The 13,977-nt window shown below is 57.3% G+C and overlaps 1 protein-coding gene across 1 annotated transcript in view; it reads left to right on the top strand.

Moving 5' to 3' along the window:
* The window catches only part of SLC28A1 (solute carrier family 28 member 1), a gene marked incomplete at its 3' end in the record, with an annotated part of 30,313 nt that extends 20,518 nt beyond the window's left edge, over positions 1-9,795 (top strand). The window contains exons 8-9 of the mRNA XM_047861619.1: positions 8,955-9,035; positions 9,715-9,795. Coding sequence (XP_047717575.1) covers positions 8,955-9,035; positions 9,715-9,795 — 162 coding nt within the window. The remainder of the gene's footprint in view (positions 1-8,954; positions 9,036-9,714) is intronic.
* Positions 9,796-13,977: the final 4,182 nt, after the last annotated feature.

Genomic DNA, 13,977 nt, shown 5'->3' with positions numbered 1-13,977 from the left:
AGAGTCGGATGCTTAGCCAACTGAGCCACCCAGACACCCCCTTAGTCAGTGTCTGACTCTTGATCTCGGCTCAGGTCATGATCTCACTGGTATGTGAGTTCTAGCCTCCTCCTCTGCCGCCCATCAGGTTCTGTGCTGACAGGAGTCTGCTTGGGATTCTCTCCCTCCCTCCCTCCCTCCCTCCCTGCCTCTCTCTCTCTGTGTCCCTCCCTCGTGTGTGCATGTATTCTCTCTCTCTCTCAAAATAAACTTGAAAAAAATATTGCTTTAAAGGGAGGAGAGAGGGAAGCTGTTTCTTGGCTTACACACTAGAAGGCAAGGTTGAGCTGGTGCAAGCTGGACCCCGGGCCCCAGAGACGCCAGGGCGTCAGCTTTACTCTTGAGCACCCCATCTTCCCCTGGCCCTCAGCAGTAACAGATGCTCAGGCTTACAGCATGGTCCCCCCCCCACCCAAGTGAAGGGAACTCTTCTCTGCCAGCCTGAGTTAGAGTGCATTAGGAGCGGTCTTCAGATTGGTCAGCCTCAGTCACGTGACCATCCTGGGACCAATCACCGAGGCCGGGGCGTGGGAGCCTGCCATTGGAACGCCGGGGGTCTTGCGTTCCCACCCACAGCCAGGGGGTCAGGTGGCCTGATTGAGTGCGAGCCACCCTCAGAAGGCCATCGTTCCAAGAGGCATTGCCCAGGAGAGTGGTTCTGCTAACCTCCATTATAGCAAACAAGGCAGGCAGCTCCCTGTGATTAGCTACATTTTCAGGGGGCTGTCGTTTTCCAAGCGAGCGTTTGTGGTCTGGTAGAGGAGCAGGGCCCAGGTGACAGCTGGCATACCTCCCCGGGAGAAAAAGTGATGGCACAGATCCTTCCATCGACGGTCCCTCCCAGCCATAACTGGGGCCACATTTGGGAGTCTCGGCTGTACTTCCTGACCTGGGTGCTTAGCTCCTGACTTAGTCAGTGGTAAGTGACAGAAGCACAACTCAAATTTGTCTTAAGCCAACACGGAAATGAAACAGAACCTCCAGAAATCAAGATTAATTTCTGTAACTGAAAAGTCCAGGGTACCGAACATCAGCTGGGATCCACCTGGCCTGTATCCTGGCTCTGTGTTCTGGGTACTGGTGTTAGTCTTAGTCGTGGGTAGGCTCCCTCGAGGGGGTGGCTTACATCCAACCAACCTGAGGAGAGAGAGAGAGAAAGAGAGAGAGAGCCCGATTTCCACTAGCTCTAGCAGGAAACCCGCGAGGGGGCCCTTCTTGGCCTGGCTTGGAGTAGATGCCGTCTCTGAACTGTAACCAGGGAGAATAATTGGCTTTGATCTGCCAAACCTGAAGCCCGTCGGGGGAGAGTGGAGGAGGGCGTGGTTTCCCAAAGGGATGCTGAATCTTTGTCACCAGAAGGAGCGGAGGAAGGGGCGCGAGGCAGACCAGACAGCCGCTGTCTGCCGGCGTCCCCGCCCTGCCTGTCCCACAGACTAGCGCCGAAACGGTCACCTTGCTTGCTGCTCTGCCCATCTTCCCGCCAGAGTCAGCTGTGTGTCCTCCACCTTCTCTCCCTTTCCAGAAGATTGTGGGCGCAACTGCTGCCCGTCTCTGTCCCCACATCACCCTTTACAACCACGCTTTCATAGACTGTCGGGCTGGAAGGGAGCTGACTGATCTTTGGGTCCCTACGGATGGTCAGGCCACACCCCAGAGAGGAGCAGTGACATGGGCACAGTCACCCGGTGAGTAAGGGCAGAGCCGGGGCTGGAACAGGTTGACTGGACACTGGCGTTTTCGGCCTCATCCTGTAAGTTGAAGTCAGTGACATCCCGTCTCCCTTCCAAATACAGAAAGGAGCCCTAATAACGATAATGTTAAATTTAAAACATATTAAGTGGCTGCTAAAGACTTTGAGTTTGGATATCCCGTCAAGAAAGAAGAAACAAGAGAGGTGGGTTTATCAATAGGCAGCCCCAGCATTTCCCAGTCACACGCTAACTGTCCTTGGGACCCTGGGAGGCCCTGTCCTTGGGCCAACCTCAGCGTTAGTGCATTAGGCAGTGGCTTCCTTGGCGAAGACAGACCAGATCAGGGAGGACTTACATGCTCCATGGCCATGGAACTGACTTCCCTCTTCACAAGATTCATTAATCACAAAATTTACTCAGCTTCCCCACTCCCTCCCTGTGTCATGTGCACGTACACGCACACACACACATGCGCATGCTCACACACATGCACGCTCACATTCACACATGCACACACGTTTACACGCACACATGCACACACGCGCACGCTCACATACACGCGCACGCATGCACACTTACACGCACACACGTACACACATGCACACAAATGCTCATGCACTCACACTCCCATGCACACGTGCTCACAATACACAGTCACATGCACACACACGCCCACAAACGCTCATGCACACGTGCACACTTATGCACACACACGCACACTCACATGCTCACACATGCACACACGCTCACTCACATGTACTCACACGTGCACACACATGCACACACGTGCACACAGCCCACTCACGCACGCACACAACAGCTCGTGCGCACACTCACACTCGCACACTCACATGCACACATGCTCACACACATGCACACTCACATGTACACACACACACATAAGCACAGCACTTCCTAAGCTTAGGACGGGTCCTCGAGCTGGGGTGGATTTGCTGGTGCTAAGTCCAGCGGAAGACGCAGGAGCCTTCCTCACCTTCTTTCCCTGGATCATGTGGACCTAGTCCAAGGCCTTTGGTTCATGCTGGCCCCGGGGAAGTCTTCTCTGAGCTCACTCAGATTTTCAGAGTCCAAGCTGCTTCCTGCTGGGCCACGGTCCAGCCCGTCCCTTGTCCAGGAAGTCGAGCCTCTGCCTGGGGCTTCTTGGCCGCCCCCCTCTCCTGGCCTGGAGTCCAGCGCCATGAACTGGACGCGGCAGCCACCTCTTAGCTGCATCGTCTTGGTTACTCATTCTGCCTTGGCTCCGCCTCCCTTCTGGTAACATCCCACCCACACAGCCGCCTCCCCCGAGGCTCCTGCATCCTTCCTGGGTCTGGCTGACCAGTAGCTTGTGTTTACTTGTTCCTTCACCACTGTTCCGGCCTCTGGAACGGGCATCCACATACTGCGCCCAGGAGTGCTGCTCACATGTTCTCCCTGAGGAACATCTGGGTGAAAGACAATGCTTCCATCTCCCAAGGTTTTGGGGTGTCTGCCTGACGCAGCCTCGGCCATCCGCGATGGTCAACAATGCCAAGTTTGGCCCCAAAAAATCAAATAAGAAAAGGACGGGGCGCCTGGGTGGCTCAGTCAGTTAAGCGTCCGACTGTGGCTCAGGTCATGATCCCTTGGTTCGTGGGTTCGAGCCCCACGTTGGGCTCTGTGCTGACAGCTCAGAGCCTGGGGCCTGCTTTGAATTCTGTGTCTCCCTCTCTCTCTGCATTTCCCCCGCTCATGCTCTGTCTCTCTCAAAAATAAATAAATGTTAAAAAAAAAAAAGACGAGGGAGAGGTGCCATTGGAGTTAGTAATTAAGGGGTCACTCGTGAGCTCAGTGATCATGATCAGCAGGGAAGGGAGTGGGAAGTGTGTGAGTAAGTGAAAGCTGGGGCGTGGTGCTGGAAGGAGGGAGAAAGAAAGAGATGGGACGAGGGGACCAGGAGAGATCTTAGGAGAATCCGGTATCTGCAGAGGTCTCTGAATGACACTTTGACAGCCAGTTGGCCATGACCACGAGGGGCAGAGTGGTGAGGGCCTCTGGGCAAGGGACCAAGGGAGTCGGAAATCAGGAGGCATGTCCGCTTTACGTGGCCTTGGAGGAAGTCCCCTCTGCCTTTCTGTAACGGTGGTGGCATGGGCATCTGTACCATACTGTTTGGATTACTCCGGTTTGCAGTATAGTTTGAAATAAGGGAGCCTGTGATCTCCAGCTTTGTTCTTTCTCAGGACTGCTTTGGCTATTCGGGGTCTTTTGTGGTTCTACACAAGTTTTAGGATGATTTGTTCTAGTTCTGTGAAAAATGCCACTGGTATTTTGGTGGAGACTGCATCGGGTTTGTAGATTGCTTTGGGTAGCATGGACCTTTTACGAGTATCAATTCTTCCAGGCCATGTGCATGGGCTATCTTTCCATTTAGTTCTGTCATCTTTAGTTTCTTTCACCAGCGTCTTATAATTTTCATCGTACAGGTGACCTCCTTGGTTAAGTTCGTTCCTAGGTATTTTATTCTTTTTGATGTAGTTGTAAACGGGATTTTTAAAAATTCCCCTTGCTGATAGCTCATTATTAGTATACAGAAACACAACTGATTTGTGTACGTTAATTTTGTATCTTGCAACTTTACTGATTCATTTGTCAGTTCTAATGGCTGTCTGGTGGAGCCTTTAGGGTTTTTCTATACGTAGTATCATGTCATCTGCAAATAGGGACAGTTTTACTTCTTCCTTTCCAATTTGGATAACTTTGATTTCTTTTTTTCTTGACTCATTGCTCTGGCTAAGGCTTCCAATACTATGTTGAATAGAAGTGGTAAGAGAGAGGACCTCCTTATCCTGCTCCTGATCTCAGAGGAAAACCTTTCCGCCTTCCACCATTGAGGATGAGGTTAACTGTGGGTTTGTCATATGTGGCCTTTATTATGTTGAGGTACATTCCTTCTACATCCACTTGGCTGAGAGCTTTGTCATGAATGGATGTTGGATTTTGTCAAATGCTTTTCCTGCACCTACTGAGATGATGGGGGCGGGGGGGGGGGGATTTTTATCCTTGGTCTTGTTAATGTGGCGTATTATCATGTTGATGGACTTGTGGATGCTGAACCATCGTTGCTTCTCTAGAATAAATCCCAAATGATGATGGTGTATGATCCTTCTAAAATGTTTATTTTTTTTTTATTGTTTTAATGGTTTTATTCATTTCCTGAGAGAGAGAGACAGAGCCTGAGCTGGGGGAGGAGCAGAGAGAGGGAGACACAGAATCCAGGCTCTGAGCTGTCAGCCCAACACGGGACTCAAACCCACGAGCCGTGAGATCATGACCTGAGCCAAAGTCAGATGCTTAACTGACTGAGCCACTTATTTTTGAGAGGTGGGGGCCGGGGGGGAGGGTGCAGAGGAGAGGACAGAGGATCTGAAGCGGGCTCTGTGCTGACAGCAGCGAGCCCGATGTGGGGTTCTAACTCATGAATCACAAGATCATGACCTGAGCTGAAGTCACTCAACCGACTGAGCCACCCAGGCGCCCTGATGGTATGTGATCCTTTTAATGCATTGTTGACCGACTTTAGATTCTGTGGTTCGGGATTTTTGTGGGGTTTTGTGGGGTTGGCGACAGGACCCGGTCTGCAGTGCTTAGGCCTTTGGAGCTTGGACTGTGAGGGTTCATTATCAGGAAGTCATCGAAAGCCTGGCTCAGCTTCCTCCAGGAAGAGGAAGCATCAGGGCCGTGTCCTCAGTGGGTCTGGTCCTGCCTTCGAACCCCGTTTCCTGATAACAAGTTGACATTTGCTCCGAGCGTATGATCTAAACTCTAGACCAGTGGTTCTCAGAGTGGCACAGACCTGTATCACCAACAGCTTCTGGAAACGCTCAGGCCCAAATTCTCAGGCCCACCCCCGACCTGCTGAAACTGAAACTCCAGATGTGGGGCTCGAAATTTGCATCTCTCGCCAATTCTCCGGTGATGCTACTGGTCCAGGGACCGCGCTTTGAGAACCACTGGCCTCGGCAAACTGGAGGCCCCTTCTTCCTTCGGTTATGGGTGAGCAGTCACACTAGAGGGACCAGCCGGCTCTGGGTTCCACCGTGTGGCGGTGAGGACGTGTGTATGGCTGCTATACCCTCGCTCCCGGAGATGAATGCCTCTCCTGAGACAGAGAAGTGGGGCTTCCAGAATAGGCAACAGGGCAGACGTCCGCAGGCTCATGGCAGGGCCTTGGCAACCAGCTCAGCGGCCGGGCAGCGCTCTGTTTTTGCAGGCGTGTGACCTTGGGCGGGCAGCCAACGTCTCACGGTCTCAGTGTCCCCTTTGGTGAAGCGGATTTACAAGTACCTCCGTTGGTTTGAGGATCGACGAATCACCACAGGCTGGGCACTGCACCTGCCGCAGAGTAGGACCGCGTGTGGACACGTAGTAGGACCCGATGGCACTCCCCCCCTCCACCCGACCGCGGCATCGCCGTCTTCAGCTGCCCATCCTGCCTTCCGCCTCCTTGCAGGCTACAGGCCCCACAGTCGTCTCCCAGGCTGGGAGATCGGATGGGTCCCGGGGACCTTATTTAGGACGAATTGTGCCACCTTAGAAAATTGGGAGGCCACCTGTCTTCTCTCCTATTTATCTTCCCTCCCCGGAGAGCCGCCGCCTCATGCAAAACCCAGCTTCCCTTCCACCAAAGACCCGCATCTCACGGGTAGGCAATGTCTCTTGGTGGCTGCCCGGAGAAAGTCCCAATTCTGCAGTCAGGTCCTTCCTGGTTTGAGCCACGGCCGCCGCCCTGCCAGGCTGCCGAGCAGTCCCTCATGATAAATTGGACAAGCAGTCTAGACAGTACGTGACTGTCTCTGTGTCTCCCCGCGAGGGAGGGCGGATGACGTCAGCAGCCTCGTGTTGGGGGTGTGCCCGGCACTGGGCAGTCAGCACGAGTCACGGGACAGGAGGACCTCCAGAGCCTGCGTTCCCTGTCAGGTGACAGCCCCCACCGCGGTGAGGCCCACGGAGGGGAGCTGGTCCACATCCAGCCGCAGCCTCCATCTGGGAAGGGAGGGGGGACACCTTGGGGCCTGTTCTCGTCTCTAGGGGGGCTGCCCGGGGTGGAGCCTCTGTCTTCTTCGGGGGCCATCCCGCACTCCTGATTCATTTTGAGCTAGAGCCTGAATGTGATCACACGAGACTTTCCGTATTAAAAACAAAAACAACTCTCCCTGCACCCTCACCTCTCCCGAGGGCACCTTTCCTTCCGGCACGGCTAAGCTTCTAGAAACAGCTGCCTGCACTCACTATCTCCACCGCGACCCCTGAATTGCTAGGTGCCAGTGGTCCATCGCGCGCCTCACCTTTCTGGAATTCTCTGACACGTCTGGCACGGCTGATCGACCACCCTTCTTGATCAGCCGTCCTCGGTTTCCAACACACGCCTCGCCTGGAGGTCCTCCAACCTCTCTGTTTCTTCTCGGTCCCCTCCCTGCGCCCCCTCTTACCCTTCCCCCCTCCCATGCTGACCCCAGGCCCCTGTCTTCTGTCCTCACTGCTCTCCTCACTCAGGGACGTTTCCTCGGTGAATCGCATCTATCCCATGGTCTCAACCTACACTTCCGTGCAGATGCATCCCAATCCATCCCTGGCCCAGACCTTCCCCCCTGAGCTCCTGACCCTTTTATCCATCTGCCCCCCCACCCCACCCCGTGGCTGCCCCAGAGGCATCTCACACCCAGCAAGTCCCAAACCCCGCTGCTGAGCTGGCCCAGACCCCCCCTCCGCCCAGGCTCCCCGCCTCGAGAAGAGGCCACCTATCACAGAAAATTACAGGAGTAGAAGAGAAATGGGAAATACGGAAGGAAGAACCCAACTTTCTGCAGTCCCAGCACACAGAGCAGCTTTTCGGGCACGCCGTCTCCCAGCCTTTCTACACTTTCGATGCTCTAGCTTCCCCACCTAACGTTTCGGCGTAGGGTGCGCCCACCATTACCAATTCTGCGTAACTCATTGTTTTAATGCTTATTTATTTATTCTGAGAGAGAGAGAGAGCACCAACAGGAGGGAGGCAGAGAGAGAGAGAGAGAGAGGGAGAGAGAGAGAATCCCAAGCAGGCTCCACGCTGTCAGCGCATAGCCAGACGTGGGGCTCGATCTCACGAACCACGAGATCATGACCCGAGCCGAAATGAAGAGTCAGTCACTCAGCTGACTGAGCCACCCAGGCGCCCTTCTGCATAACCTATTTTAGAACCGTTTGGAACAGAGAACACATCCCAACAGCACAAAAGGGGGAGGCGGTAAAAAGCAAGTCTCCCTCCCACACGGACAGTCACCTAGTTCCCGCCCCAAGGCCACTGCCTCCCTTGCACACCCTTTTAGTGACACTCCGTGCCCACACAGGCCCACGCACAATGCCATCCCCGTGCTCCCCTGGACACCGGATAGCACAGCACACGCCTGGTCACGCCTTCCCTCTTCTCGCTCGGAAATCTCTCCCTAACTGCCCACGGAGAGCCCCTCAGTCTCGTTTCCAGACTTTCCGTGTGCTGCTTCGTGGTCATCCCGTGGTCCTGAAACCCGTCCTCCACCGAGAGACATCCGAGTGGTTGTAGGCCTCGCTGAGATAAATCAGACCGCAGGGCAGAGGCGCCGGGCTGGGGGCCGGGGCCCTGGCGAGGAGGGAAGGACTGCGAGGGAAGTTTCGAAGGCAGAGTTGACGAGGCCTGGAGTTGGCAGAGAGAGGTGGTGACAGCGTGAGGGACCGGCTGCCGGGCCCACGTGGGTCTGGCTCTGAGCTCGTCGGTCCTGAGTGGAAGTGCTGTGCCGGAGAGACTGTCACTCGGGCCCAAAGCACCGGAGGGGTCCTCGTGGGCCAGGGACCGCGCTCGTGAAGGGGGTGCACGCTGTGCAAGGTGCTAGGCCCTGAGCCAGCTCCTCTAACCCTCGCGAGAACCTGAGAAACAGGCATTTATCCCCACCTTACAGACGAGGAGGTAATAAAAGGGGTGAACTCGAGTCCTGCTTCTCCTCCATGGCACAGGCCTCGTCTGTGGGGGGAGGGGGCCGGGGGGATGTTCCGAGCGGAACAGAGAGGACAGAAAGTGCCTCCAAGGAGGCCCCGAATGTGTCCTCAGGCAGTGAATTCAGAGCTTCCTCCTGGACCCTGTCAGGTCCCTGAGCGGCACGGCCCTGGACAAAGTGGGTTGTCTGGGGTCTACCTGCCTCTAACCCTGGGGCCTGTGCTCTTGCCTGGCAGGTTCTGCCCATCGTTATCTTCTTCAGCTGTGTCATGTCGGTTCTCTACTATGTGGGCCTCATGCAGTGGGTGATCCAGAAGGTGAGTTCCCAATGCCACGGCCGGGCTCTCCCACGCCTGCCTACTCACTGGGCTCATGCTCTCCCAGAATGCCTTGCTTCCAAACCCAACCCCGAAATCCCCCCAACTCCCCTTCTCTGAGGGCCGGGACCTTCCCAGAATCCTGCTCCGAGAGTCTACACCCTCCCAGAATCCCCTGCTCCCAGGGTCTACACCGTCTCTAATACAATGTTTTCCAGAGCCTTTTTCCCAAATTCCTGCTCCACCGCAGGTTAACACATGTCACTGGGTACAGGGATCCTGTGGTCAAATACTTTTGCGAAGCTGGACCGGACGAACGTAAATAAGTTTCGTACAGGGCTTCTCAGAGTCTTTACTAAGCTGATACGTATTTGGTATCCTCCACGATGTGTGTGTCCAGCAACTCTCAGATATATTCGTCCAGGGACTCTTTTTGTATGGAGACAGCTTTTTAAAGGCACTGCTGTGATAATCGGAGCTACTCGCGGGTGGATGGGTGGCCTCGGGAAGAGGAGAGCCCCCATCAGTGGAGGTGTGGAAGGAGAAATGTAGGTGAGGGGTGGCTATGCTGGGCTGGGAGTTGGGAGGAAGACTTATCCGGTATTTCCACCCCGCCCCTGACTCTCTCCAACTCTGGGGTTTGCCGACGTCTGCCCACAAAGAGCACTCTGCCTCCTAGATCAGCTGGCTGATGCAGGCCACCATGGGCACCATGGCCACTGAGACCCTGAGTGTGGCTGGAAACATCTTTGTGAGCCAGGTAGGTCCTGCAGCGCCCTGCCCCCACGCTCACCAGCAGCATCTCCAAGGAGGGCGGGTGTCCTGGGTCCCCGTGGCTCCTATTCAGTCAGAAAAAGAGACGCGCGGCACTTCTCCCACGGTCACCAAAGGCCGCTGTCCCAGAGACGCTCCCTTCGGGGACGCGCTCTTTGCCTGGGTCGTGCCAGGGAGGGTGGCCTCTGTCGGGCACCTTCTACCTCCCGAGGCCTCGGGGTCTTTATCAGCTTAGAGACTCACAAAATCTACAGATGGTCCACCTCTCTCCCTTCACGTAGAAACAGGCTTGAGAGTGGGAATAGCTTGCCAGGACCCCGCAGCATAAATCAGGACTTAGAATCCAAGTTTCTTCTTTCCTGGTCAGGGTTCCTTACACGACATCATCTTATCTCCCGCCCCACCCCTGCGACCGCCACCCACCTCCCTATATCTGAAATGTATTTTCCAAAGTAAACGTGACTCTAAGGCACCCATCAGTCCTGAGCTCCTTCCAGAAGGCCCAGCACTCCTGGGTTCCAGAGCCCGTTCCAAGGTCCTAGCCCATCGGACCAACACTAGAGTCACCAAAAGACATGCTTGCCGCGGTTTGCCACGTTTCACTGGACAGCTTAGGAAACTGGGGAATATTTGCATCTTTTTGGTTATAATATCAGTGTGTTGATTTCAAAGGTGTTTTTTTTTTTTAATTTTTTTTTCAACGTTTATTTTTGGGACAGAGAGAGACAGAGCATGAACGGGGGAGGGGCAGAGAGAGAGGGAGACACAGAATCGGAAGCAGGCTCCAGGCTCTGAGCCATCAGCCCAGAGCCTGACGCGGGGCTCGAACTCACGGACCGCGAGATTGTGACCTGGCTGAAGTCGGACGCTTAACCGACTGCGCCACCCAGGCGCCCCAAAGGTGTTTTTTTTTTTTAAAGCCAATTAAGACAATGTGCTCTCCGATAAATTGTCTCAAATCCCTTAAGATGTTTAAGATGAGACCAAAGAGAAAGGAATGCTGAAACACAAAAGCATTTATTTAAACGAAATGTGGCAAATGTGCTCCATGCGTTTTTGCTGAGAAAGTACAAATTTAGGTGAATGGAGCCCTGAGCTGCCTAAGGTGAACTGACTTTGAGCAGGCTGATGGGCACATTGACCTAGACCCCTGGCTCTTTGCCTCGTTTTCCCCAAGGGGATAATCTTTGAGGATTATCGACATCATTTCAGCCTCCATGTTGGCAGCCTGGGCCCTCTTCTGGGGGGCGTCGCACCAGCCCTGTTGCTTAAATGTTTTATGTGTCACCCAGACCCCGTGCTGCAGTCCTGACCTCGCCCCAAACTCCAGTCTGACCCATCCAACTGCCGCCTTGACCTTTCTTTCACTCGGGTGCCTAAGGGGCATCTCAAACCCATCACACCAAGCCCTGACGCCCTCCTGGTTGCTTCTGATTCTTCCCTTTCTCAGGAAATGGTACCATCGTCTTCCATGAAGTGTTCAGACAAAACTCAGGAATCTTCCTTCCTTCCTTCCTCCCTCCCTCCCTCCCTCCTCCCTTCCTTCCTTCCTCCCTTCCTTCCTCCCCTCCCTCCCCTCCCTCCCTCCCTCCCTCCCTCCTTCCTCCCTCCCTCCCTCCCTCCCTCCCTCCCTCCTTCCTCCCTTCCTTCCTCCCTCCCTTCCTCCCTCCCTCCCTCCCTCCCTCCCTCCCTCCCTCCCTTCCTCCCTCCCTCCCCTCCCTCCCTCCCTCCCTTCCTTCCTCCTCCCTCCCTCCCTTCCTCCCTCCCTCCCTCCCTCCCTCCCTCCCTCCCTTCCTCCCTCCCTCCCTCCCTCCCTCCCTCCCTTCCTCCCTCCCTCCCTCCCTCCCTCCCTCCCTCCCTCCCTCCTCCCTCCCTTCCTCCCTCCCTCCCTCCCTTCCTCCCTCCCTTCCTCCCTCCCTCCCTCCCTCCCTCCCTTCCTTCCTCCCTTCCTTCCTCCCTCCCTTCCTCCCTCCCTCCCTCCCTCCCTCCCTCCCTCCCTTCCTCCCTCCCTCCCTCCCTTCCTCCCTCCCTCCCTTCCTCCCTCCCTCCCTTCCTCCCTCCCTCCCTTCCTTCCTCCCTCCCTCCCTCCCTCCCTCCCTTCCTCCCTCCCTCCCTCCCTCCCTCCCTCCCTCCCTCCCTTCCTCCCTCCCTTCCTTCCTCCCTCCCTTCCTCCCTCCCTCCCTCCCTCCCTCCCTCCCTCCCTTCCTCCCTCCCTCCCTCCCTTCCTCCCTCCCTCCCTTCCTCCCTCCCTCCCTTCCTCCCTCCCTCCCTCCCTCCCTCCCTCCCTCCCTCCCTTCCTCCCTCCCTCCCTCCCTTCCTCCCTCCCTCCCTTCCTCCCTCCCTCCCTTCCTTCCTCCCTCCCTCCCTCCCTTCCTCCCTCCCTCCCTCCCTCCCTCCCTCCCTCCCTTCCTCCCTCCCTTCCTCCCTTCCTCCCTCCCTTCCTCCCTCCCTCCCTCCCTCCCTCCCTCCCTTCCTCCCTCCCTCCCTCCCTCCCTTCCTCCCTCCCTCCCTCCCTCCCTCCCTTCCTCCCTCCCTCCCTCCCTCCCTCCCTCCCTCCCTCCCTCCCTTCCTCCCTCCCTTCCTCCCTCCCTCCCTCCCTCCCTCCCTCCCTCCCTCCCTCCCTTCCTCCCTCCCTCCCTCCCTCCCTTCCTCCCTCCCTCCCTCCCTCCCTCCCTCCCTCCCTTCCTCCCTCCCTCCCTTCCTCCCTCCCTCCCTCCCTTCCTCCCTCCCTCCCTTCCTCCCTCCCTCCCTTCCTCCCTCCCTCCCTCCCTCCCTCCCTCCCTTCCTCCCTTCCTTCCTCCCTCCCTCCCTCCCTTCCTTCCTCCCTCCCTCCCTCCCTCCCTCCCTCCCTCCCTTCCTTCCTCCCTCCCTCCCTTCCTCCCTCCCTCCCTCCTTCCTCCCTCCCTCCCTTCCTCCCTCCCTCCCTCCCTTCCTCCCTCCCTCCCTTCCTCCCTCCCTCCCTTCCTCCCTCCCTTCCTTCCTCCCTCCCTCCCTCCCTCCCTCCCTCCCTCCCTCCCTTCCTCCCTCCCTCCCTCCCTCCCTCCCTCCCTCCCTCCCTTCCTCCCTCCCTCCCTTCCTCCCTCCCTCCCTCCCTCCCTCCCTCCCTCCCTTCCTTCCTTCCTCCCTCCCTCCCTCCCTCCCTCCCTCCCTCCCTCCCTTCCTCCCTCCCTCCCTCCCTTCCTTCCTCCCTCCCTCCCTCCCTCCCTCCCTCCCTCCCTCCCTTCCTCCCTCCCTCCCTTCCTCCCTCCCTCCCTCCCTTCCTCCCTCCCTCCCTTCCTCCCTCCCTCCCTCCCTCCCTCCCTCCCTCCCTCCCTTCCTCCCTTCCTTCCTCCCTCCCTCCCTCCCTTCCTTCCTCCCTCCCTCCCTTCCTCCCTCCCTCCCTCCCTTCCTTCCTCCCTCCCTCCCTTCCTCCCTCCCTCCCTCCCTTCCTCCCTCCCTCCCTTCCTCCCTCCCTCCCTCCCTTCCTCCCTCCCTCCCTTCCTCCCTCCCTCCTTCCTCCTCCCTTCCTTCCTCCCTCCCTCCCTCCCTCCCTCCCTCCCTCCCTCCCTTCCTCCCTCCCTCCCTCCCTTCCTCCCTCCCTCCCTCCCTCCCTCCCTCCCTCCCTCCCTCCCTCCCTCCCTTCCTTCCTCCCTCCCTTCCTTCCTCCCTCCCTCCCTTCCTCCCTCCCTTCCTCCCTTCCTTCCTCCCTCCCTCCCTTCCTCCCTCCCTCCCTCCCTCCCTCCCTCCCTCCCTTCCTCCCTCCCTCCCTCCCTCCCTCCCTTCCTTCCTCCCTCCCTCCCTCCCTCCCTCCCTTCCTCCCTCCCTCCCTCCCTCCCTCCCTCCCTCCCTCCCTTCCTTCCTCCCTCCCTCCCTCCCTCCCTCCCTTCCTTCCTCCCTCCCTCCCTCCCTCCCTCCCTCCCTCCCTCCCTTCCTTCCTCCCTCCCTCCCTCCCTCCCTCCCTCCCTCCCTCCCTCCCTTCCTTCCTCCCTTCCTCTGCTTCCCTTGCTCCTGGCTGCCTCTGGCCCGTCAGCAAGTCCTGCCAGCTGGCCCCCCTCGCCCCGTCCCAGCCCTGCCCTGCTGCCCTTCTCCTTTACCACAAGCCACCCTAGTCTCCTCACCAGACACTGAATCTCCTCCACTCTCCCTGCTTCTGTCCCCGCCCCTACCACCTGCCCTTCACTTCACTAAC

The sequence above is a fragment of the Prionailurus viverrinus genome, chromosome B3 (genome assembly GCF_022837055.1).
Source record: "Prionailurus viverrinus isolate Anna chromosome B3, UM_Priviv_1.0, whole genome shotgun sequence".
Lineage (NCBI taxonomy): Eukaryota > Metazoa > Chordata > Mammalia > Carnivora > Felidae > Prionailurus > Prionailurus viverrinus.
This window is presented reverse-complemented; position numbering and strand designations above follow the sequence as displayed.